Source organism: Hoplias malabaricus, chromosome 1, assembly GCF_029633855.1.
Source record: "Hoplias malabaricus isolate fHopMal1 chromosome 1, fHopMal1.hap1, whole genome shotgun sequence".
NCBI lineage: Eukaryota > Metazoa > Chordata > Actinopteri > Characiformes > Erythrinidae > Hoplias > Hoplias malabaricus.
Window position 1 is genome coordinate 59,821,461 of NC_089800.1, and position 24,606 is coordinate 59,846,066.

The 24,606-nt window shown below is 41.4% G+C and overlaps 1 protein-coding gene across 2 annotated transcripts; it reads right to left on the reverse strand.

The window, feature by feature from the left end:
• On the reverse strand, positions 1 to 23,825 carry fzd3b (frizzled class receptor 3b). Of its 2 annotated transcripts, none has more exons than XM_066669024.1 (7): positions 23,592 to 23,825; positions 20,893 to 21,505; positions 8,883 to 9,079; positions 6,265 to 7,282; positions 2,592 to 2,740; positions 2,176 to 2,409; positions 1 to 1,681 (listed from the first exon to the last, which is right to left on the reverse strand). In XM_066669024.1, exons 2-7 carry the CDS (start codon positions 21,151 to 21,153, stop codon positions 1,465 to 1,467), a joined length of 2,076 nt encoding a protein of 691 aa, XP_066525121.1. In that variant the 5' UTR covers positions 21,154 to 21,505; positions 23,592 to 23,825; the 3' UTR covers positions 1 to 1,464. The 2 variants fall into 2 exon arrangements, with proteins under 2 accessions (XP_066525121.1, XP_066525113.1); XM_066669016.1 differs by having other exon boundaries at positions 7 to 1,681; positions 2,176 to 2,412.
• Between the last annotated feature and the right edge of the window lie 781 nt (positions 23,826 to 24,606).

Consider the following 24,606-nt stretch of genomic DNA (forward strand, 5'->3'; position numbering starts at 1 on the left):
AGTTTTATTTGAATCTTGCATGAGCCTAGAACAGAAAACATCTATACACATTCAACAAAACAGCTAACCACTGTTAAAGTGCTAAATCTTTTTCTCTCTACAAAGATCTGCAGTTTGTACAACATGGGCGTGGAAATTCAGCATGAAGATTAAGCAAACTTTGGAGATTGAAGGCAAAGATACTGAAGAAGCAGTAGTAGCTGTCACAAACGTGGCCATTTTACAAAGCTCAGGTCCACAGTCACATTTTCAGGCACTGAAAACCACAATGTTCAACCTCTTTCAACACGTAAACAAAAGCACTCAGGATATTTACCCCAACATTTCACTGTAGCTACGTTCAAATGAAAGATTGACTTGGTGCAGCTCTAAAAAAAAAAAATGATTTCATACTTATAGTACTTATATACTTATAGTAACTCCAGTAGTATCAAATCTTCTTCCACAGGTAAGAGCCTGGAAGGAGAAATATTTTACAGTGTTGCACAAGTATCATCTTACAGTAGAAGCTCACATTGCATACTGAAGTGGCCAACACAAATGTCAGGCAAAAGTATGGTTTCCAGAGCTTTTTGCATAAAGAGTGCTGCAGACTAAAGAAATAAGAGTCCTTAATAAGAAAAGTAGCATACGCAAAATGTTCATTGTGATCTGAGGAAAGGCAAGGGAACCTCTGGGCTGATGAGGTAGGCGCCACAGGGAGCGTGGGAAAGAAGGACTTAGCACATCTGGTGGTGGTGAGGTTTTCTGGTACATTGTCCTTAAAGATTACTGCAATTCACACATATACAGACAATGTATACGTCAGACCAGCTAATGCATGATTAAAAGTCTTTATTTTCCAGTTGTCTTCCACTACACTGACAGAAAATCATGCATGCAATCACTTGCCAGAGGCACATAACTGCCAAGGTTCACTGTGACCTTGGCTGAATTTCTCCCTTTTGTCCCTTAGCGCTGAGTACACAGACCTTGAGAAACCCGAGAGCTCAAGGATCCACTTCTAGTGTTCCAGTGACTGGGATCCAGCGCTGCTTTAAGGAGGGCCTGGAGGAGTGTAGATGATCTAATGGGGAGAAATCTGTGAGTCAGCAGGCATTTCAGCTTGTGGACAGCTGCAAAGCCCTCTTTTCTTTCCCACCCTTAACTCTGAGAAACTTCCAGTCGTTTAGCAGAGTGGCAGAGTACTGCTGCTGTATCACTTTACTCTTTACTGTTGCACTCACCACAAACCAATCACCCTGAAATTCACAGTATCATAGAAATCCTCTGCTCTTACACAGGTGTTACACGCACCATTAGCCAAGCGCGGTGTAATATACGCTCAGGACACAGACCTCCATTCAAATGGAACTTGGGTGTAGCAGTCTGTGTGGAGTCTTCAGATTAGCACCTGTAAATGTTCAGGTCTGAGCTCTGAACTGACAACATCAGCAGTGTCTGTAAACACAACCCTTTTCTTAATTATGCACTTGCTCCATCCTCTTCCATCACGCGGTTCATACTGGAACCGTGAGTTATGTTAGTGGGTGGAGCATTGCTCAAGTCCCGCATGCTGCTGTGCCGTGATTGGCTGTCAAGGCGGTGAAGGCTGCTGTGATGGGACAGCTGCTCATTGAGGCGGGGCATACTCCCATAAGGTGGCCGATCATCTGCACCTCTGTGACTTGTGGGTGTGTATCTGCGACAGGAAAATAAGAGGGTAATGAAGTTCAGTGTTTTTGCAAAACTCGTACCGTGAGTTAATCCAACGCTACAAGTCTGAACGACACCTTTTACATAATGTTCCATTTATCATTCAAATCAGGCGACATTATCCTTCAGTGTGATGTGAGCCTCATTTACAGAAAATCATCATCAGAATAATATTAATTGAACTTACTGCTCTGAAAAATAGCAATTAAATATTTCCCCCAAATGATTTAGCATCTGGGTAATGACCTGCCTGCATTTACTTTTAACACCATGTGTATATTAATACATATACTGTTTCAGTTCTTCCTTGTTTAACACCTTTTATTTCATTGAGAGATTTACAGACCCTCTTTCTTATGACACTCCACAAAACTACACTGCCACGGTACGGAGGAGAAACTTGTGATTTCTGATTTACAGTTAAATACCTCGCTAGCACATGTTCCTGTGTAACCCAAAAGTAGTGAGCTTGGACCTCACCTGCCGTCTCGTGAGCGGTGAAGACTGCCGTGGTAACTGCTCATCTTGCTATGGATGCTGCCAGACTTGCTCCTGACGTCGTCGAGCATGGCAAGGTGAGTGGATGAAGCATGTGTGGAGGTGCCCTGTGTGGAAGTGCCGCGGGATTTGCGGATAATGGGTGTGTTAGGATCTCGCAGCAGAGACTGGGCGAAGTCTGGCTCCTGCAGAACCTGGCGGCTCTCGTTCACCGCACTGCTGTAGAAGAGAGGACGAGACGGAATGTAAAAACTGGCCAACATAAAAATAATAAACTGGCCAAACCACACACGTTTAGCATTAAACCCCTGAAAAAGCTGATGCAGATTCAAACCCGTGATCTAAGAAAATGAACTAAAACACCATCCACGTTGAGGAAATAAAAATAAAGAACTTACTCTTTGCGCCCGCGGCCATGGAAGAAGCTGGCCCACTCAAAGCAGGTCTTCTTACTCCCCACCCAGAACACAGACGGGATGCCGACAACCAGAACCATCAGGTACTTCATCAAGAAGAGAACCAGATCAGGCCTGCTGGTCTGCTCCACCTACACTCACAGAAATACACACATACGCATTAACAACTGTCATGACTTCTTGTAAAAGCCTGTCCCTCATACAGCGCAAACCTCTGACCCAGTGAGCTCTGTTCGCCTCAAGGCTCTCTCTCACAGTGCCGTCTCTCTGCACCTCTCTTACATTTTTCTCACTGAAACTAAGACTAATGCTGCCTTTCGTGGCTCGGAAGGATAGTTTGATGTGTGTGAATTCAAGGTAATCTTTTCATGATTTACTAGTTCCTCATACGCTCCAGTCATTCATGCCCTCCTTTGTACGCTGCTGTAATCTTACTTTCTTAATAAGCTCTGTGTGTGTGTGTGTGTGTGTAATCTACATCAGATTCTGAGCTCTGTGCTTCCAGGCCGTTCAGTCTCCTAACTGTGAAATCATATACAGTGCCTCCATAATGTATTTCTTTGTAACATTTTCAGATTTACTGTTTTACACAAGCACAACATCTCCTGTATTTACAGATGCTCAATGTGACCACACACACACACTGAAGTCAGGATGTACACAAAGACTATGGGCCTCCAGAAGGAACTATCCGATGACATGGAGTGAAATTGGAATTCTTGAACGCTGACATGCTTCAGTGAGATGGAAAAAGGACTTGGAAATGAGGACCAGCGGCTTAATATTTATCTGCCCCACACACCCGCAAACAACTTCTCACTGGCTCATATTAATACTCAAATTATGCAGGTTAAATTACACTTTCACACTTCAGTGCATTTCTATTAACAAAGTGCTTAGTTACGGGTCTGAAGCAGTCCGGCAGATTTATTAGTGTAAGGTTTCATTAGGCCATGCCCTGTTTGCCGGACTCTGCTCTTATTAGCAGCTGTTGCTGGAATGTGAATGGCACCATCAGTCCTTCCCCAGTTTGGAGGCTTTCTTTCGGTTCACACACACATGCTACAAACCCTCTTCAGAAGAGCAGGGGGGGGGGAGTAAAAACACACACCATGTGTCACCCCCTGTTCTGTGTCATCTCAAACCTATGTGAGACATGAAACTGTTAAAGTGATGGTTTAACACTTTAGACAATAATCTCTGAATGCTGTCAGTCAAACCGTTTCTGTGCCATGCCTTTTTCTACTTCTACTTTAATTTTGTCTGATGATAATTGGTGGAGTCTAAACAGAGAGAAAAACTAATGAAGCAAACACGTCAGCCACTTAAACCTTGGCCCACTCGAAAATGTCATGCCCCTTTGAAGTTGAGTCCAAAACCAGCCTGAAGGTGATGAAAGTTTGTCTGAACTTGATCTGGATCAAATTAAATTTTGATCACTGAACTAAGTCCAACACAATTCTCTCACTCGCCCTTAAGCCAAATACTGCAGCATGCCGAGGTAGAGTGTGTTATACAGAAATGAAAGTGAAGAGCAAGAATAAAGCAGATGGAAATACATGCTATAATCTGGACTGAGAGAAGCTGAAAATTAAATCTGAACCTGAACCCAACACACCTGTGTAATGATGCCCACAATGGACATATTCCATGTGGTTCAGACACCACTGCTCTTCACAGGTTCTGCCTGATATTATTACATTTGTGGTAAGGAGAAAACTGTGTAAACTTCTGCTTAACTACCACCTTAAATCTAATATTTTTGGCTCTAACAGGAGTCACTGTGTGTAGCATCGCTATGTTAATGTAGGTTATGCCACATTATGAGAGCGAATACACAGCTAGTCTGTGAAGCAGACACTTTCTCTTTATGAAAATACTTGGGTCATGACAGGACATCACTACCTTCTGATCATACAGCTGCTTCAGTGTGTGTGTGTCATTATCGTCTCTGTGCTAAACCAGCATCAAACAGTTCGCCCCTCAGTGCTCTTCTTCAAACCACTACAGAGGCCTGTCACACAATGCAAGCAGGAAAGCATGACCTAACAAGCCTTCAGGTGATAAAAGTGCAAGAGGAAAAGCAGGGGAGAGTCATATACCAATGTACTTTATGCCTGTCCCCACATTTGCTCAGCTCCTATACACCTATAATACACCTACAATACACCTACATAAAGTGGCCCCTCAGAAGCTCAGCAATTAAAACTATAAGCTCTGCGTAGGCAAGGCACAGGGAGTGGGAGTATAAAAACCTCAACCAAGCAGCAGAAGAGCGTCTGGCCTGCAGGGGCTGGGAAGACTGTGTGTGTGTATGTGTGTGTGTGACTGTGTGAGTAACCAGGCCATGTGACACTCAGCTCCACTGGGTTCACTATGTTATTGTCCTGTAAGAAAGGCAGAGAGTCTAATGTTACATGGTAACGTAAACGCCCAGTGTGTCACTGTGGTGTATCGCATCACACGGTCTTTTCACATCACCACACAAAAGAACTCGGAACTGGGATGGCCTTGAAATACTCAGCTATTAAAAATAAATACATTTAAAAAAAAGCATATGCCATGCAGCCAAAAATACTACACAGTCAAAGAATAGAAATACATATTTAAAGCTATCCCCATACATTTTTCATAAGTTCTGCATAATTCTGTTGTTAGGATGTAAACAAAGTCATTTGCAGCGGTTTCATGACAGAAATGCCATTCTAGAGAAACACACCGAGTAAGAATTATTCAGTGTCTGAGACAGGAACATTTAAAGTGTTTGATGCCTCCATCACAGAAAGTTATTGTGTAAAATATTTAGAGAGGCTCTGTGTGATTCCTGAGTTCATGATTTTTTTGTAATAATCTGGGACTAAAATGTATTTTTATATCCTTTCAGGATGAAGGTAATTTTTTTTGGGGGGGGGGGGTTTACCATATTTCATTCATTCATTATCTGTAACCGCTTATCCAATTCAGGGTCACGGTGGGTCCAGAGCCTACCTGGAATCATTGGGCGCAAGGCAGGAATACACCCTGGAGGGGGCGCCAGTCCTTCACAGGGCAACACAGACACACACATTCACACCTAAGGACACTTTTGAGTCACCAATCCACCTACCAACGTGTGTTTTTGGACTGTGGGAGGAAACCAGAGCGCCTGGAGGAAACCCACCCGGACATGGGGAGAACACTTACCATATTTCATTATTCATAAAACCTCAGAAGACCTATGTAGGTTCACAAATCATTTTGGATGACTTCTTTTGTCTGTAAAATGTTTAGATCCAATCCATAATCCCTGTTTCTCTACAAAACACCATTTTATTGGTGGAATTATGTAATGAATATTTAAAAAAAATTCATTAAAAATGAATAACCGATAGTAATTTTATTGTTAACTTGTTAAATATTAATCTAGATCTCAGCGATTCTTTTCTAACTAGTAACACACTAAAATATGGGATGAATACAGTTTACAAAATGTATAATCAAGCACAACAATGTGTTACTGAGTAGAAAAGGAGATCTTTCAAAGTGCTTTACATTTAAAATTAAGTACAACTGTAATAACTTCTCTGAAAGTTTAACTGAAAATGTGGAAATTGAACACCTGGGCTACTCCTGAAGAGGATATATCTGTAGGTGTGAAATATATGATGTTTATTACCTGGTAGGGGCAGGGGATGTGATACTCTCGGCAGCGCTCCTGGACCCAGGTGGTCTCCCACACTGAGCGATAGGCTTGTTCATAAATGTAGCATCCCACCACCGTCAGCAGTGGAACCAGATAAAGGATGGAGAACACAGCGATGCGGATCATGAATTTCACCAGCTTGTCCTGATTCTCCTTTTCCAAGGGGATTTCCATGCGCACCCGGTTTAAAGCCACAATACCAACCAGGAGCAGAGACACCCCGACCAGGACGTCCAGGCACAGGGGGGTCAGCACAAACCAGCGAAGAGTGTGAACATCATAAAGTCCCACAAAACAAACACCGCTGATGTTATCACCTTCAATCTTATTCATGGCCAGCAGTGCCACGGTCAGCAGGCCAGGTATGCCCCAGGCACTGGCATGGAACAGCAGAGCTTTCTTCTCGATGGCTTCGCTACCCCACTTGGGCACAGCAGCCAGGAACCACGTGATGGTGAGAATGACCCACCAGACACTGCCCGCCATAGTAAAGAAGTAGAGCACCATGAAGAGCAGTGTGCAGGCTTTATTATGGGAGCCTTGGGTCACTGTGGAGGCTTTAAACTGGGCAGGACTGGCTGCGTTACAAGCCACACGATCCTCCAGCAGAAAGCCCAGGAAAAAGACCAGAGAAACCATCATGTAGCACACGGCATAGAAGATGATGGGCCGCTCTGGGTAGCGGAAGCGTGTGACATCGATGAGGAAGGTGAGGAAGGTGAAGAGGGTGGCAGAGAGGCAGACTATGGAAATGATGCCAATGAAGTAACGAGCGAAGGTCAGCTCCTCGTGGCGGAAGTACATGTTGGGGCAGGGAGGAGAGCAGTCCCGCACACCCAGGAAGGTGTAGCCCAAGTCAGGATCAACCTTCAGCTCCCGCGGGCACCAGAAACCATAATCCCGCTGCACTGACATAGGGGACTGGTCAGTAGTGTTTGCATTGGTCATCAGGTCTACAGCGCGAGGGTAGGGCTCATCACAATCTGGAAACCTGGAGTTGAGGGCAAAGACTATATTAATGTAAATGTAAAATACTACATGAAGATATGAATGAAGAAATGAAGATTGGAGATAAGCTTTTGTTAGTGCGCTACTTGTTTGCTATTTTAACACAAATAAGAAATTTGCCTAGTCTTGGACTAAATGAAGTGGTAATAATTAATCATAACTGAATTCATTTTAGTCTAGACTTAAGTAGAAATGTCATGATACCAGAAATGTATATGTCCGTATCAATACCACAAAAATTCCATGATTCCCGAGACAAATTACGATACCACAACAAAAAATAAACCAATGAAATGAACACGTCAACATAAAGTCTTTTTTCAGCAAAAAAAAAGATGAAATCATTTCATATTTTTTATTAATTTATTTTAGAAATGGTGTTTCTAAAATAGTACTCTAGCCCTTTAAATGCCAGACTTGTTGGAAGGTGGGAGCTTCACCCTGATTGGCTGTAGTGTGAGGCAACTGCCAACAAACCACTCCTGTATTTAAATGGTCTCAGTGGGCAAAAGGCCCCTAGTGAAAGAAATCTAAGGTTTGAAAACATATTTATTGTCTTGATTATTGTTTATTGAGCTTGTGGCTGCCAAATAAAACCATTTGACTGCGTGGGTCCGTTAGGCGCTGAAACCGAATGCGCTCTGCTGAAATATGAGTCTGTGTTTGTCCTTCCTCCTTGAATGTGCATCACCATATCTTAGCTTCTAATTGGTCTACAGACTAGGTTGATGTGTCATTGGAAAGATGAGAGCTTAAGCTACAGGGGGGGTCATGTTTACATTTTTTTTGTTTTGTTTTTTATTTTTGTACTTCTGTAAACCTTTTGCTTGTACCCATTACACAAACATGAGGATTACTAACGAATGGTTTGACGGAAAGATTCAAATTCTGTCTCGTTTCGAAGGTAAGCGCTGGTATGCTGTGTGTGTGAGTTGCTTCTGGACTCCTCAGGCTTCATCATGACCCAAAAGTTTGGTTTGGTTGTTGGACTCAAATGCGTATATTTCCATATGTAATTTTTTTTTGTTAACCAGTTGCAACGGACCTGTTGCTTGTCCTGCCGACGTCATTCCTTGTGTTGGTGTTGTTGTTTTAGCTTTCTCAGCTTAGTAGTGTGTAGGCTTATTATGGTGACCTCGTATGGTCTGGGAGATGTGTGAAAGCTTCAGTACATCTGGTACCACAGGAAACAAGAACCGTATCGTTTTCAGAATTTTGGTATCGACTTGATACCAAAGTATCGGTTCTTGTGACATCTCTAGACCTAAGCTTATTTTGGTTTGAGAAATGGCCTCAAATACTACATAATATGATAAACTAAAAATTGTAATGCTATATGTATAGTATGTTTATCTTTGTATTTACATTGTCACCTGTATAATTACAGGATCATCCTTAAATTTTATCAAGTGTATTCGATAGAAATTATAGAAGTTAACAATATTATTTAAATGATATTCAACAATCACATGTTTATGTCACAACAAACATAATGAGATTTATGTTTTAGGTGAAGAAAAATCATAAAACACAACTGTCAATTTGAAGATCATATTCCCATAGTGCACACTTCTTACTCCCACCTGATACACTCCATTTCCTCCGGCCAGGGAACCCCAAACATGTCCATGAGCTGCTGACAGTCTCTCTTAGAGTGTGTGCACAAACTGCGGCAGGGCAGAGACACTCGGCCGTACTCCATACACACAGGAGCGTAGAGAGCACACAGGAAAGCCCTCAGGTCTGGAGAACACTGCAGATTCACCATGGGGTGAAAAGGCTGCAAAGAAAATGAGAGATAATGAAAGGGCTTGATTCAGCCAAATAAAAACTGTGACAGTGTGACAGTTCTCATAACAGCACGCAGCGGGATGTCCGTGTCAGTACAGTGGAACTAATGAAGCCTCTCTGCTGTCTGACAAACATTCACAGAATTAGTTTTCAATACAAAAAAAGCAACATTTCTACACACTATATATAGTTTAGACTTATAATTTTTAACACGTGTAATTCTGAATTTATGTTTTTTAGCCCAGTAAGATATAACTTAATTTCCCAGTAGCTCAAAGATCTATCAATGTAATAATCAGAAGAGTATATTACAGTAGAATGGCTATACAACAACCCATTTCACTAAGGAAGGGGAAAGAAGAGAAAACATGTACACACACATAAAATGTTTTTTCAACTCAAATTGTTTTGTGCACTGCAAGTTTATTCCATTCAGTACAGTTACCCAATGCCCAAGTCCCAGGCCTCAGCAGCAACATGGGCGGCTCCAACCGCGCTTTTATGTCCCTAAGGAGACAAGTGCATGCTGGGAGACAGAGCAGCTGTGGAGCTGGGCATTAATATGTAAATCTCTGGGGAAGCTAACAATGGCCTTCCACCTGGGGCCAGCCAATACACATGCACTTCCTGCTGAGGTCTGGCCCTTTGTCGCTCTGCTGACTGGGCAGAGGAAGAACACAAAAACACACACACACACACACCATCCATCCATTTTAACCATCTTTATCTTGCAATCCCACAGCACTTTCTATTAGAAACTTAATCAAGCAAGAAACCAAACAAAAAGCTGGATCAGCTGCGTGAGGCATATCTGACCTTAAAAGCAGAGTACTGAAATAACTTTATAAAATTCACAGGATGGAAATGAGATGTCAGAAAGGCCGCATCAATATTTAGGAGAGGTCATCAAATATTTAGTGGGCCCCTGGAGTGGATAGATTAAAGAGAGATCAAAAGAAACAAGACTGGCTGAGTTTTACCCTCCACAAGAGACAGCATCCACAGTCCACCTCAGAAATGTCAGAATAACCAGGACAGCGCTGGGATTTTATCTCCATATTCAGGTTCGTGTTCTGTTAATTTTCTGTGCCACTACCCTTCTCCAAGCTTGCTCTAGTGTTACAGTGTGTGAACAGCCACTGCGCTGGACAGAGGTGTCGGTCTTTTGGGGCCAATGCTGTTGCTGCTACTGAAGGGTTTGGTGTATTCAGAAATCAAATGATGAGCCCCTGTGCATTATTCATGGCAGAGATACAGCAGCAGAGACAAGGCTGTGAACTGTATTTTTTATAATACTGTGTGTTGGACATGAATGATCAACTGATCACGGTATTGCGTTCTAGCACATATAAACCCAATGAACAGAGACCACAGGTGCAAAGTGTATCAGCTGCTATTATTCATTAAATTTAATAAAGCATTTATTATTATGACTGTCTGTGAGGAGTGTGGTGTGTTCTCTCTGTGTCTGTGTGGGTTTCCTCCGGGTCACTCTCTGTGATGAGTGTGGTGTGTTCTCTCTGTGTCCGCGTGGGTTTCCTCCGGGTGACTGTCTATGAGAAGTTTGGTGTGTTCTCCCCGTGTCCGCATGGGTTTCCTCCAACGGTCCAAAAAACACGTTGGTAGGTGGACTGGTGACGCAAAAGTATCCATAGGTGTGAGTGAATGTGTGAGTGTGTGTTGCCCTGTGACTGGTGCCCCCTCCAGGGTGTGTTCCTGCTTTGCGCCCAGTGATTCCGGCTAGGTTCCAGACCCATAGCGACCCTGAACTGGATAAAACAATTACAGATAATGAATGAATTAATTAATTACTATTATTATTATTAGGTAAATACTGCAATTATGAAATTTTAAGCATGCTTTTTTTGCTTCCGCATGCAACAACAAATTTGGAGTCACTAGCAATATGAAATTATAAACGTACATTATTTATTTATTTACCTAAAATAAAACAGGACAACTTATACTCAGTAGGTACACAATGTTCGCTTGTCTCCTAACTCACTGTTCTATGGATCTACTTTATATATTCTTAAGAATGTAAAGTTAGTACTTTTAGCAATTCAAACGTTCCTAAACTCTCAGCATTTTAAGTGAGGATAACATATTTAATTTGTTGTAAAATGCTGAAGAGTAAAACTGATTCAGAGCATGACCTGGACTCTTTCAACAAAAAAACATTCAGCTTTTCTTATAAAACGTCCTAACACACAGCACCATGTCGTGTAGCAAAACAAATGTAAACGTTTCACTGTGACACTAAAGTATAAACACTCAGCTATCTTTGTATTCAGTGTCAACAGCAAAAAAGCACAGGCGTTATAAAAGTTGAGCCCTGAACATAAATAGTATTTCTGAGATGATGTTAAAGACATGCTGAGCGGGGTTAAAATTTTTCCCATAAAATTGTGGCCTTTAGCAGTGCTTTCATATTCACATGTTTGTTTTATTTGCAATGTAAAAACACAAAAAAAATAAATAAATAAAAAAATGAAGACATGATTTTTTTCCACCCAGAACTCCAGAATGGACTGGACAAAATGACTGTTTCCCTCAACTTAACTTGAATCTATCATTTCCTGTATGTATGAATGACTTTCTTACAACTTTCACTTAATTTTAGACCACTGTTCTTTTGCTGACGGCTCAATATTTCTCAGATATGTAAGGTGTTTATCCCAATTGGGATTCCAATCCCATTTTTGATGTAGGCTTTAGGCTAATATTATGCTGGAAGACCCAAGATCTCTTACAGAGGTATATCTTTCTGAAAAGTATCCAATGCCAGAAGCAGCAAAGTAAACCCAAAACATCTCTGAACCTCCAATATGATTGAGTGTAGGGACCATGTTCTTGTCTTCGAAAGTCTTGAGTAGACAGTAAAATATTGTACTGAATGTAATTAGTTTATTGGATGTTTTCCCAGGATTGTGGCTTTCTCACTTAAGTTCTGGCAAACAACATACGGGGTTATAAATATCTCAGTGTCAGCAGTGGGGTCCATCTTTGTTTCTTACCATAGCTTCCCATTTAATTCAGATGGTGACAGATGGCGTGAACTGACACTTGGGTACACTGGGTCTGCAGGTCATCTAGAAGTTGATTGGAAGCTGACTGAGGTTGTTTAACCACCATTAATCCAGTCTTCCATCACTATTTTCTTTTCTGTTCAGGTCCAGTGAGGTTGACTACAATCCCAAGGGCTGTAAACTTCTTACTGATGTTAAGCACAGTGGTGAAAAGAGCATTAAGATCTTTGTAGATGTTGTAATCTTCAGATTTTCCCAATTTGTGGAATAGCATGAACATTTCTGGAATTCTGTGTGGAATGAGATCAGATTTGATTTTTTTGTTCAGCAGAAGAAAATAGCATGCATTTAAAAATAAATAAAAAAATAAAAAAATACTGCAGTTGCAACAATTATCAGTGGGCAGTCATGGCCTAATGGTAAGGGAAGAGGAATTGGGAAAAGAAGGTCCCTGGTTTGATCCCCACTTTCAGCAGACATTTTGGGGGCAGGGGGAGTAAAGAATATGTCCTCCCTCAGTCTACAGCTGAGGTGCCCTGGAGCAAGACACCTAACCCCCAACTGCTTCCCAGCCCCTGGGGATGGCAGCCCAACAGTCTCGTCTGTGTCCATTGCCACGGATGGGTTAAATGTGGAGGGAATTTCATTGTACATCATTCAATGGCAATAAAAGCATGTTAGACATTTTTAGTGGTGCATTTCCTAAAATAAGTGCAGTGCCAATAATTCCATTCATGACAGCAGACCTCCGGAGCTAATATCACGCCCCACGCACATGTCACGCCCCTATTAGTTGAGCTGCATTGGCTACCCTTAGCTGCTCGCATCAAATTCAAATCACTAATGATGGCCTTCAGAGTATTCACTGGTTCTGCTCCCATCTACCTCAATAGACTCTTAAAACCATACGTTAGCGCCCGCCCTCTCCGTTCCTCAAAGGAGCGCCTACTAACACGACCAACCCCCCATACAGGTCAGTTGAAGCTATTCTCATCTCTGGTACCACGCTGGTGGAACGAGCTTCCAAGCACTATCAGAGCAACAGAAACCCTCTCTTCATTCAAGAAATCATTGAAAACCCAGCTCTTCCGAGAGTATCTTTTGCACTGAATGTCTTTCTTTAATGCACTTATTACTTCCTGGCATATTGCACTTAATGTAAGGTATTTTGTATAATTTGTGCTGTAGTTCGAATGTTAGATCCTCTTTTGTAAGTCGCTTTGGATAAAAGCGTCTGCCAAATGCATAAATGTAAATGTAAATGTAATACATATACTGTAATCCAGGTCAAGCAAAATACCACAGCGCAATGTTTTATAATCAAGTATTTAAAGTTCAAAACTCTCTAAACTGACATTGGAAACTGCTACCAAAAAACATGAAGAGACAATCCTCAGAGTACTGGAAACAGGAGGAGAGGGAGATCAAGAGAGGAGCTTTCACATCCATCAGCTCAAACACTGGGGAGAGAAGCACTCCTCTGTTTCAAAACGGATTAAAATGTGTGCTACTTTTAGAAGACAACAGCTTAGTAGACACGCTCCAAACAGAAAGAGACAGCTCTGAGTCTCCATCCCTTTGTTCAGCTGCAAGAGCTACACTCATTCTGCTATTCTCTCCTCCCAGACAGGCTTTTAAGGCACATTTGGCCTCAATATTTGATGTCTCCTCCATAAGTAGAGTTTACAGTAAACACACAGGTGCCATAGAGTGTGTGTTCACCGTATCACTGGTACACAGACTGCTGCTGAGTGTTGTGAGTGGAAAGTAAACCCTAAGGGAAAAAGGGTTCACAAAGTGTCCACTCTGCAGCCAGCTGAGGTTTTGCCCCAGTTAAACCCTGCACACACTCACACAAGACTCTCCAAACAAGGGCAGCCTGGTATACATTAGCGTACCTCTATTCAGTATATGACTGATTCTGCCAGATTGCATTACTATGACTATAATGTGATTAATGTAATCAGGTTGACCCCGAGTTGAAACTAACAGATCCCCAATGCAGCCACCACTAATTATACAGGACACAAGGAAGAGGGAAAATATTATATATATATATATATATATATATATTTAACATGTCATTACAAAAAGGAAAGACATATTTCAATCCCCGGTGTCCTCCATTTGTCTGATACTGTAACTAATTACATCATTCTTCATGGGTGGCATGAGAGAAAAAAAAGTCTTGTTCTCATAACAAAGAGGAGGGTAGATGTATGAATGTGGATTGGCTCAGATTATACTCCTGAAATGCGAATCGAGGTGCGTTATTTAGCTTAACCTTCATTTCTAAGAGGGTAATGGGTAATTAAAACATAGCAGTGTTGGTTCTGAATACAGCGATGCTATGCCAGACCAGCCAGACTACGAAAGAGGAGGAGCAGGGGGGGAGCAGGGTGGGCTACTTGGCAGGAGTGAAAAAGAACACATTTTGTCTCACAGACGCCAGCAGCCACTCCTCTTCAGACACTTCAATGAACGGATTAAGTTTTCTGCCTGTTTTTTCTTCTGTCTAATCCATGATTTATTTAAAGAATCAATGCTTGGAGGTTACCTTTGAAAGTCCTTCAAACCTCAAGTGGACTGCGTGTTTTCGCAGCTTCCTGGGCTACACGGGCCTGTTTGTGTGTGATGGAAAAAAAATAGCATGCAGCTATTCCAGTCTGAGCTGTATAACCAACATTCAGGTCAGCTATCAGGTTGCAGCCATTCATTCAGAAGCTTATATGTAAGTGAGAGAGGGAGAGAGAAACAAGTAAGGACAGTGAAAGATTGAAAGAGAAAGAGTGCTATGGGGAGCTTTCTGGGCTGAGGTGTTTGTCCTGTGCTTGATTGACAGTTCCAGTAATCTCATCCTGGGTGATGGTGGAGATCTATGTGGGGCTCAACTTTTTTTTCTCACACTCACTCTTTCTCTCCAGCTTTCTAACTGTGCTGGTGGACAACTAGCCAGCTTTGGCAGCTACTGGTGAAAAGTTTAGTTCAGCAGCTTCCAGAGCTAACCTGTTTGTGAATAAGCTGGTCTCCCTTAGGATTAAAAGCTCAAAAGAAATGGATGCTTTCGACTAAGAAACCTGTCACTTTTTTCCTACAGAGAAACGTGAGGGTCTGTTTAGCTCTGAGTGACTGAGTTTCTGCTATAAACATACAAAGGATAAGTGCCACCCACACACTTCCTAAACCTGTCCCCAGTGGCTTAATTATGCCTTTGCCTTTCACCACGGTGGGCAGGTCAGATGACATCTTCCAATCACTTAATCCTGAGGATCTGATGACAGTTCACACATTAACAGGCCTAATAACTTATAGGCTTAGAAGGAACTGGAAGTTCATCAAAGCTGATGGGTTTGAGCTTTGAGCTTGAAAAGGAGGGGTCCCAGTCAAAGTAGTTTAGTTTGACCTCACTTCGCAAGCAACGCATATGAGCATGCAATCTTTCAAGCAACAAATCTGTACTCCCCTCTCATTATTTTTGTCTGTATACCGCTGTGTTCTATGTATGCCATGTACTGACATGACAGCTCCATGGGTAATATGACAAAACTGGCTGCTGTCTCCCAAGGGTTTTGTCCACAGCACCCTGACCTGAAATGCTCACTGAATGGCAGACTGGGCTTATAAAACTGATTTTTCATTCACTTTGGCAGGTTTCTCATTAAAGCAATATTTTAACACAACAGTAAAGTACAAACATTTCCCCTTAACCAAAATGTAATTCAACTAAGACATACTTGGGGCATGACTCCTTTCTTTTGTTCTTTGCTAAAGGTAAAACCTTAAACTAGATTTTATGGCCAAAAGTTCATGGACATCTGATCAACCAACAATTTTTCTGAGACTGCCCAAAGATTCTCGGAGATGTCTAAGCCATCCAAGTGGGTAGGATTGCCCTCTTTGTTCCTTTAACAAATGTGGGCAACTGAAGCACTCTGTCGTGGGGCTGTCCAGTAGAGTTATATTAGCTGCAGTTTATATGAATATCCCTAAGAAATGTACAAACAAATTAAACCATTGCAGACACTAAAGACATCTTGGCTGATCAACTACATTCAGAGTGTCAGGCCTCAGTGAAATCTCTTGGATGCACTCATTCATTAGCTGCTTGACAAGTGATGGGGCAAAGCTCTTCCCTCAAATTTGTCACAGTCTGCGTTGTGAGCATATAAAGTTCTGACGTGCTACAGGCTCTGCTCAATCTCTGTGAGAGAAAGAGCTGTTGTTAAGCAGGAAGCCGCTGATTGAGAGCTCCTAAATAAGGATGTAAAACAAGGAGGGAAAGAGCTATGTGAGGAACATGGCGACCTGCTGGTAGCTATAGTCTGGGTGAATTAAACATTAAATGCAGTGTGCAGGGACACAGAATATAAAACACAGCCTGTCTGTCTGACCAAGACAAACTCCATCTTCTTCACCAACCGATTGGCTGCGGACAGCCCTCCATGCTCTTTCTCACACAATTGTAAAAAGCCTGAAAGGCCTAAAAGGGAAAATTGGCCTAATGGGGAGTTATTTCCTTAATCTTCACTCTTTTTTCAGTCTTAAAAAGAAAAGGAGAATAAAAGGACAGGCAGCTCCCACACTCCCTCTCTCTAACCAACGCTTTCTCTCTCTTTTTTCCTCTTCTGTCATTCAGCCATGCCTGAATCAGTCTCTTCTCTTCCTGGCTGTGTCTTCCTCCACTCCACACGTCTCAGGCCCACATTCTTTCCCTGTCTTTCCACCAACGTTGCCATGGCAACCACTGATGCGGAAAACAGGCTGATTTAAAGAGGAGGCCTTTGATGAGTCCTCATCCTCAGGGGTCAGAGGTCACTGGGAGAGACCACCTCCTGAGAGCAGTAATGCATGTCCTTTTGTGGCCACACAATTAAGTCCAGTTGCCATAGCTACTCCCCCATTCCAGCTAAGGATGATGAAGGGTATGCTTGGTCCACCTCATAAGAAGTTGCACTGTACTCACCACAGGGGGACTAAGAAAATACTGGAGTTGTTAAACCTAAACAAAAATACTCCAAATGTCAAAAAAGTCTCATATAAATGTAAACACTCATGTCATATTTCAAAATAAAGCTACAGGCTAGTACATTTTGCCCCTGCGAACACAGTGTGTTTCATTTTTTTTTGTATCATTCAAAACGTGTGTTATGTGAAGCATTCAGTATAAATACAAAAATCTTCAAAATTCTCTCACCAGACCTCTCTGAAAACCATGTGGGTGTGGTCTTAATATTCTAATGAAAGTGTGTGATTGACAGCCCTCCATCACTAGGGAACAAAGTTTTGTTTACGTTACCATAGTAACACTGCATCGAGACCCAGAAGCTGGGTCTTTCTAACTGAGTCTCAACTTCTTTTACTTTCCACAGATTAGGGTTTACTGGGATTTTGATCCCTGTAATTGAGTTACCAGAAATATGAAAGCTGGTTTATCCATTTTAGTGGTTATTCATTAGGAAAAATAACTACATTCACACTGTGGCCCTGAGGAGGCTTTATGTATTTTCCTGATTCTATGTCAACACTATGAAGTAAAATATTTAGATTTACGCAAGCCAAACCTACACTGAATTATATTGTAAATTTACAGTTTTGCCATGTCTTGGCACTCCCTCAAGCAGCTTTATGAAAAGCCACATGAGATGCTTTTCCAACAGGGCAGAAGTAGAGATGGTTAGCATTATATATTTATATATATTTATTATATATTTATATTATATTTGCATTGGGGAAAAAATAATTCAAGCTATGGTTAGCAAATCCGCATCATCATGCACTGGTTCAAGGTCGATATTAGCAGAAAATCATGGATCAAATTTAACAGTAGTAAGTGAATTTGAAGAGTTAACTAAACACAGAATTATTACAGGTTTTTAGATTTATCAAACTTTAACAGAGCTTTGCAGACCAAATTGCAAATTCCACACTGATTCTAGACTTGCCATACCTGCTTGTATATTTTCATGAATACCAGTGTGAATTACCATTGACACAGACCGTTTACCCTGTCCTTCATGACCTCACGCAAGCTCCCACCCAGCCCTGTCATTATCATCTTCTATAAAACATCTGACTTTCCACAGAATCTGAGCTGTAGTAACCCACCCCACAACCACACCAACATACAACTTGCTAAACAGGGTTTCTACAGTGTTAGGCAGCAAGCTTATTAATTAAAATCAAATTTTGGTTGAAGATGATTCTTTGATGTGGAATGTCAACATTACTACACAGTAATCAGAAGATAAGGCTCATGGAACTGCATGAGCTGGAAAAATGTGTTATTGGCAATTTTGATATTACCTACTGTTGTCCAAGTCTCTGTGAAAATTTGTGGCCAATCCTGTGATCACTAATGTGTAAAATGAAGAACTTAACAGACTATATTAAAGTCCTTTTAGGTCATAAGTAATTCAGTATATGATCTCATTGTTGCATGTGAAGAGGATAACGTCCCTCCACTGAGATTAGTAGTTACTGGTTTTCATTCACAGGCCATATATCCAGTGAAATCTAAGCACATAAAACATGCCTAACCTATATTTATGTTTTTTAAGCTCTCTCTAATTACTTAAACTTTGCTTCATTCAGTAAAAAACACTTCTGAAGTAAACACAGCTGTTTTTATGGGAAATCCCTATTTTCAGTGCTTTGTGAATATATGGAGCACCTACAAACCCATAAACTATGAAATAAGGCAACAAGGTTAGTCTTTTTTCTCTGCCTAAGTCAGAAAAGGACAACACAAGCAGTTCTGATATTCTCCACTTATGTAATAAGGGTAATCATTAGCCTTTTCTTGAGAATCTACAATCACATTGACAGACCTGCTTTCATATGAGCGTGCAAAGGTGGGGCTCAACCACTAAAAACAGACATGGAACGAAAGAACAGAACCAAGCAAAAGTGAGAGCAGAGAAGAAAACGGGCAAAACTAGAAATTCATCAAAATTGCTTCTTGTTGCTGCATGCTCTGGGGAGGAGCAAGCAGTGGCTCATCCTCATTTAAAGAAACAGGCACGGAAACAACCCGTGTTGAACAAAGCTGTTTAGACAACATGAGAATGGTCTTTTCTTGAAGACCCCAGGAAACTATGTAAACTGAAAAGAGGGTATCATTTGTTAAGCCTTAAATAATAATAATAAATTTGTACTGTAACTATCAAACCAACTAAATATTGTTGATTACATTGTGCTTGATTCATTAAAAAAAAAGCCACATGCACTCAACTGAAACTGTTAAATTGTCAAGATGCTCACATCACACACAACATTCTGACTGTTGTGAGAACTCATTTACATACTGCAGCCTTTTGCATTTTCAAAGGCCAGATTGAGAGAAATTTAACAAAGGATACACTGTGCAGCCTTACTACCTGGCCCGGCTTACAGTCTCTAACAGGTGAATTCTTGGTATCTCAGGTAGCACATACTACTTAAAAGAGCACAAGACAGTGGAAGTAGAAACCACCACTAGGGTCTCATTGAATCCCATTTTCCAAGCACTGTTGGTATAGAGACACCACTGTAGTGAAACTGAAGGTGGAGGGTGTGGCTTACACACCCGGCTGGTCACTGGCTCTGGTTTCTGAGGGAGCAGAACATCTCCAGTGTGATGTAATACAGATCCAGGGGGGATACGGAACACTTGTGACAGATGGATAGGCACAGGGCCTCCTGCCACCCAAATCTGCGACAGAGCTCACGTGACCCTGAAAAGCCACCGTCCTCTGACAGTGGGCACTCTGTTGTGTGTTTAGAGGGCAGGGCCAGCGTGGAAGCTCTCCACTGGGCTTAATTGACTGCAGTAATGGGAGAAAGAGAATCACTCAGCACCCCCAATCAATCCATCCATTGTAAGCCTCAGCACAGATTATGAGGCAGTTAGCAGTGGTGAAGAATGTTAGCTGGCACCATTAGCCTGCCCCCCTCTGTACCCAAATAAAACATCCTTCAATGAGCATTCTCGTCTTGAGCCAAGCTCAGGGGAAAAAAAAGAGGAAATGCAATACACAATACTACACTGCTGCCTATCCCCTACATTACATCATTTTAAGTATATTTTTAAATACAACACAGATGTGTTAATAATATAAATGATGTAGATGGTGAAAAAATGTGTTCACAGAAAATCTATATTTTATATATATATATATATATCTTTGACACTTAAATTTATCTAAATGTATAATGGCTGTTTTGACTAAAAGATAAATAAATGAAGGGTGGTCCTCAATTTAGCACCTTACATACTTTTAAGAAAAACACAGGAAAGCAATTAAGCTCGATAATTTCTTTGGTATTTCAATCCAAGTCTAAATTAATGATAGTAGACTAAACCAATCAGAATCAATTGCTTCCTGCAGCATCACCAGGACTGCAGCAGTGCTCATAGTTCAAGGACAGTGTAGAGGACAGCTCTGACTACACAATGACACAATCGCAGCCAAGGGAATAAGTAAGAGATGATATCATATAGGTGAAGAGAGCATTCACAATAAAACTGAACTGGATGACGTGGATGTATGTCAGCACTTTAGAAATAATACAGAATACAGATATCTGCTCTACCTTATTCAATGATCCTGACTGGATTATTCATTTGTAAGATTGCTAAGAGTTACCTGGAGACAGGATTACACAGGCGAGTCAGTGTGGACAAACCACAAGCTTAGCTTACACGGCAACTAGCTCCATGGCAACCCAGCTTTTACCCCAAACCTGCCCACACATAGCACTGAGCAGCAGGAGACAGCAAGAAAAATCAACTTACCTCCATGGCCAGAGCAGCAGTCTGTTGATCATAGTGATTGAGAAGGTTAGGCATGAAGGTGCTGTTGTAGGAGAGATCCTGACACATTCGCAGGCCTATGGGCTCACAGGTGAACGTATTGTGGCTTCCTACAGATTCCATTAGAATAGCAGAAGTGGACACAAATAGAGAGGAAACCAGCAGCACCCAAAACAGCTCCATATCTCTGCAGAAGGGACCAAAAGCAGGTACCAATAAATCCATGGTGTGCTCCATCCTCATTTCACATAATACAGCATAGCCAGGCAGGAAGGGTGTGTAAAATGAGGATGGGAGTTTTTCTTATCCCAATTGATATACACCACACCCAGAGAGTCAGGGAGGCAGACTGGGCTGGTCTGCTGCTTCCATCCCCCGCTGTGGAAAACACTGCTGGCACGTTCAAGATGTCCACATGGGTGCGAGAGTGTTGACCTCCTGCCTGGGTCAGAGCACACTTTGATCAGCCACTTCTACTTCAGCTTACGTTCACACAAGCCCACAGGCTAAAACAAGATATTGTCTTCCACTTGGGAGGTCGTCATGGACATTGGGGAAAAACATACAGAGGAATGGGTCTCAAAGTATGCTGCACCTAAAAAACATGAGATAAAACATGAGAAATTTAATTAAGGGTGTGTTTATAATTAATTCTTTAATCATGGTTTGTTTAGCATTGAGAAAATTATAATCAAACCAGTACAAGGATTTTTTTGTTTATGTATATTTATGAATCAGTCGTCAGAACAATGCACGTTATGTTACGTATTTTTGTTACGTATACCTGGTGGCATTTCTACCGACTGGAAACAGCAAGATTTGGTAAAATAAATAATACAGCCAGAAATTACAGTCAAAATACAGCTAGAAATTCCTCCACTGTACAAAATAAAGAAGGTACGCTGCCTTTTTTTCCCCCGTGTTTTCTGTGTACTGGGTTTATCGTGTGACTTTACGTCATGTGTTTTGTTCGTTAAGATGCCGTGGGTTAGAAATGTGTTCGTATTTAAAATTAATCCCAACAGAATTAATTTAGATATGGACAGAGACCCACCTGCTCAGACAGTCCACATCAGCCTTTGTGGCGCACAACTGAGTTAGAAAGAAAGCATTCAATATCTAAACTCTAACTTGGCAATCGCACCAGGGTTAGCTTTACCAAAAGCTGAACCAAAGCTAACAGGTACAAACACACCTTACATTGAAATTACACTGAAGATATCGTAAAGTATGGTACCTAGACCACTGTAAATGATCTACTGATATATTACAACATTGATACGGCACTGGTAGTAGTCAATACTATGTATGCACTATTACGATTACTGCAGCAGCATTCAGCCAAAATCCTGTAAAAATAAATTTCCCCTGCTTTTCCAAAATAAAATATTTCAACAAGTATTACTCATTCACGAGTTCAGAGACCTGTCCTTATAAATAAATTAACAAATGTGATTTTAATATATTCTATAAATAATCGCACAATTTAGCACTTTTTACCTAGTGCATTTTTATTAGTAAATGCTTTCAAAACTAGCCACATTTTTATATAATGAATAGGAATCATTCATATATTTACTATCAAACATACTAGGTGATACTGGGTTCTATAACAGAATTCACAGCAATGCTGCTAGGTCGCATGTTAAAAATTGTTTTCTGTACACAGCAGAAAAATTTGTTTGTCCTAAACCTGCACTAATAATTCCTCTCAGAAAGACACTGTTCACTATCGTGGACACCCTTCAGCCATGTAGCTGCAACCCACTCTGTCTTCACTGAGCTCAAACCCTATTACTGTATTGTGTGTAAACCCACCCCACCCCCTCAAGCAAGCAAGCGCACACAGACACACACAAGCTTGTATTCATTCACTGAGGGGTCATTTCATAAACCTGCAGTTTTTTGGGAACTTACCCTTACTTCATCAATAAGTAGCAGAACTAGTCTAACACCAGCAGTTACCCTAACCTTAGGTATAACCCTTTAAATGAGTCTACATTAAAAATTTAGGGATTTACTTTGTGGGGAGAGCTTGTCATTCCCACTATGTGAGTGTGTAAACAGGCTTTGGTCTCCACAACAGGATTTATCTCTGGTACACACACAATCAAATAATTTCCTGGTTTTGCTAAAAACTGAATTAACGGAATCACACATATTGGTGGGTGTAGGTGGACTTGTGGTGTGAAATGAGGTTGTCATGTCCAGGGTGTGGTGTATAATATATATATATATATAAAATTAGCTTGGTTTTCAATGAGTGTCCTAGATTTTTTTCTGAGTTGGTTGTTTTTTTCTGCACCTATACTAAACCCTCTAAACAGGAGTAATTATGCTCTTTTTATTAAAACATAAAAGTTAATTCTGCCGTAAGGACAGGTTTTATTCATCATTAGCTCAGACAAGCGCAGTGACGTAATGTGACGTAGATTACCGCGATTACGATACATTGTTGTCATATCGCCCAGCCCTAACCAGAACGACAGTTCATAATTCAGCCGTTACTAGTTAATCCCATTACAGCGGCGTGTGTCTCAGTCTAACCCATGTTATCTGCCACCGGCTGCTCTACACTCAGCCCTCGCGCTCCTTTACTAACGTTCTCTCGTTCACAGTTAATTCAGAAAGAAATATACACCAACGCGTTAACATCATTAAACCCACAAAAGCAACTTTACCGCAGCTCGACATTATCCTCCACCTTCAGTCGCCGTATCTCCGCGCGCAGCTACACCGAGGATTCCCGTGTCTTTCTCTGTGGAGACCTGGGTTTAGTCTCACACGCACAAACCGCGCGCACTGTCCGCACTGAACATCCCGCAGAGGCTTGCAATACCGGACAAACGCGGAAAAATATGCAGCCTAAACTCGCACATGCAGCACCGTACGGAGCTCTGGCTGCTTTGCATAGTCTAACCGTGCCCCCTCCCTCATACATACACACCCCACCTTCCACCTAATGCGCATGCGCAACGGCCAGGCCATGTTGGGATCACAGTCAAGCTTTATGGCTAACTGTAGTTCTTCAATTGTTAATCTATAACAGAAGTCAGCTATAACTGAGTATAACTATAGCTGAGTCAGCCTTACATAGAAAAGTGATTGTTTCCTAACACTTGAGTCATACCACTGGATTTTAGTTTTCTTCAATCATGTGAAAACAATGTGAACTTTTGAGTTGCTCAGGTTTTTTCTGCCTATCTAATCCTCTAACTTCCAATAAATCCATTCTAAAACATCTTGAAGAAGCAATGCAGGAACATGAACAAATGTGTGGCTGCTGTATAAGTGGCGTCTCTTGCCAATATGAATGGGTAGCAGATGGAGCGCAAAGCACTCCAACAGGTGCAGTGAAGTGAATCAGGTCAACACCACAATATAGCCAAGTACTTCATTTATGTAGAGCCCACTATATCCATCCCTATAAAAATGAATCCATAGCTAGTTTATCCTTAGGCTTAAAAGGAGAGCTACTGAGAGAACAATGCCTAGTACTTAAAACTAGCCAATTATAGAAAAAAATATTATGCAAATGATTAAACATAATAATAAATTTCTATTAAAAAACAGCACCAAAACTTCAGTTCTTGTACTCAGAGGCTGGACACAACCCATTCAACAATTTTTGACTGCTGCAAATACTGGGTTCAGGTGCCTTACCCACCTCTGCATTTTCAAAGAGGCATCAAAATT

Bases quoted from the DNA above. Each gene is read 5' to 3' on its own strand.
- fzd3b (XM_066669016.1), bottom strand. From the start codon at position 21,153: ATGAGGATGGAGCACACCATGGATTTATTGGTACCTGCTTTTGGTCCC. The intron at 2,413-2,591 runs GTAAGTTCTTTA...TCTCTTCTACAG, and splicing joins CATGGCCGCGGGCGCAAAGA to CAGTGCGGTGAACGAGAGCC. The intron at 1,682-2,175 runs GTGAGGTCCAAG...TTCCTGTCGCAG, and splicing joins CACCGCTCACGAGACGGCAG to ATACACACCCACAAGTCACA.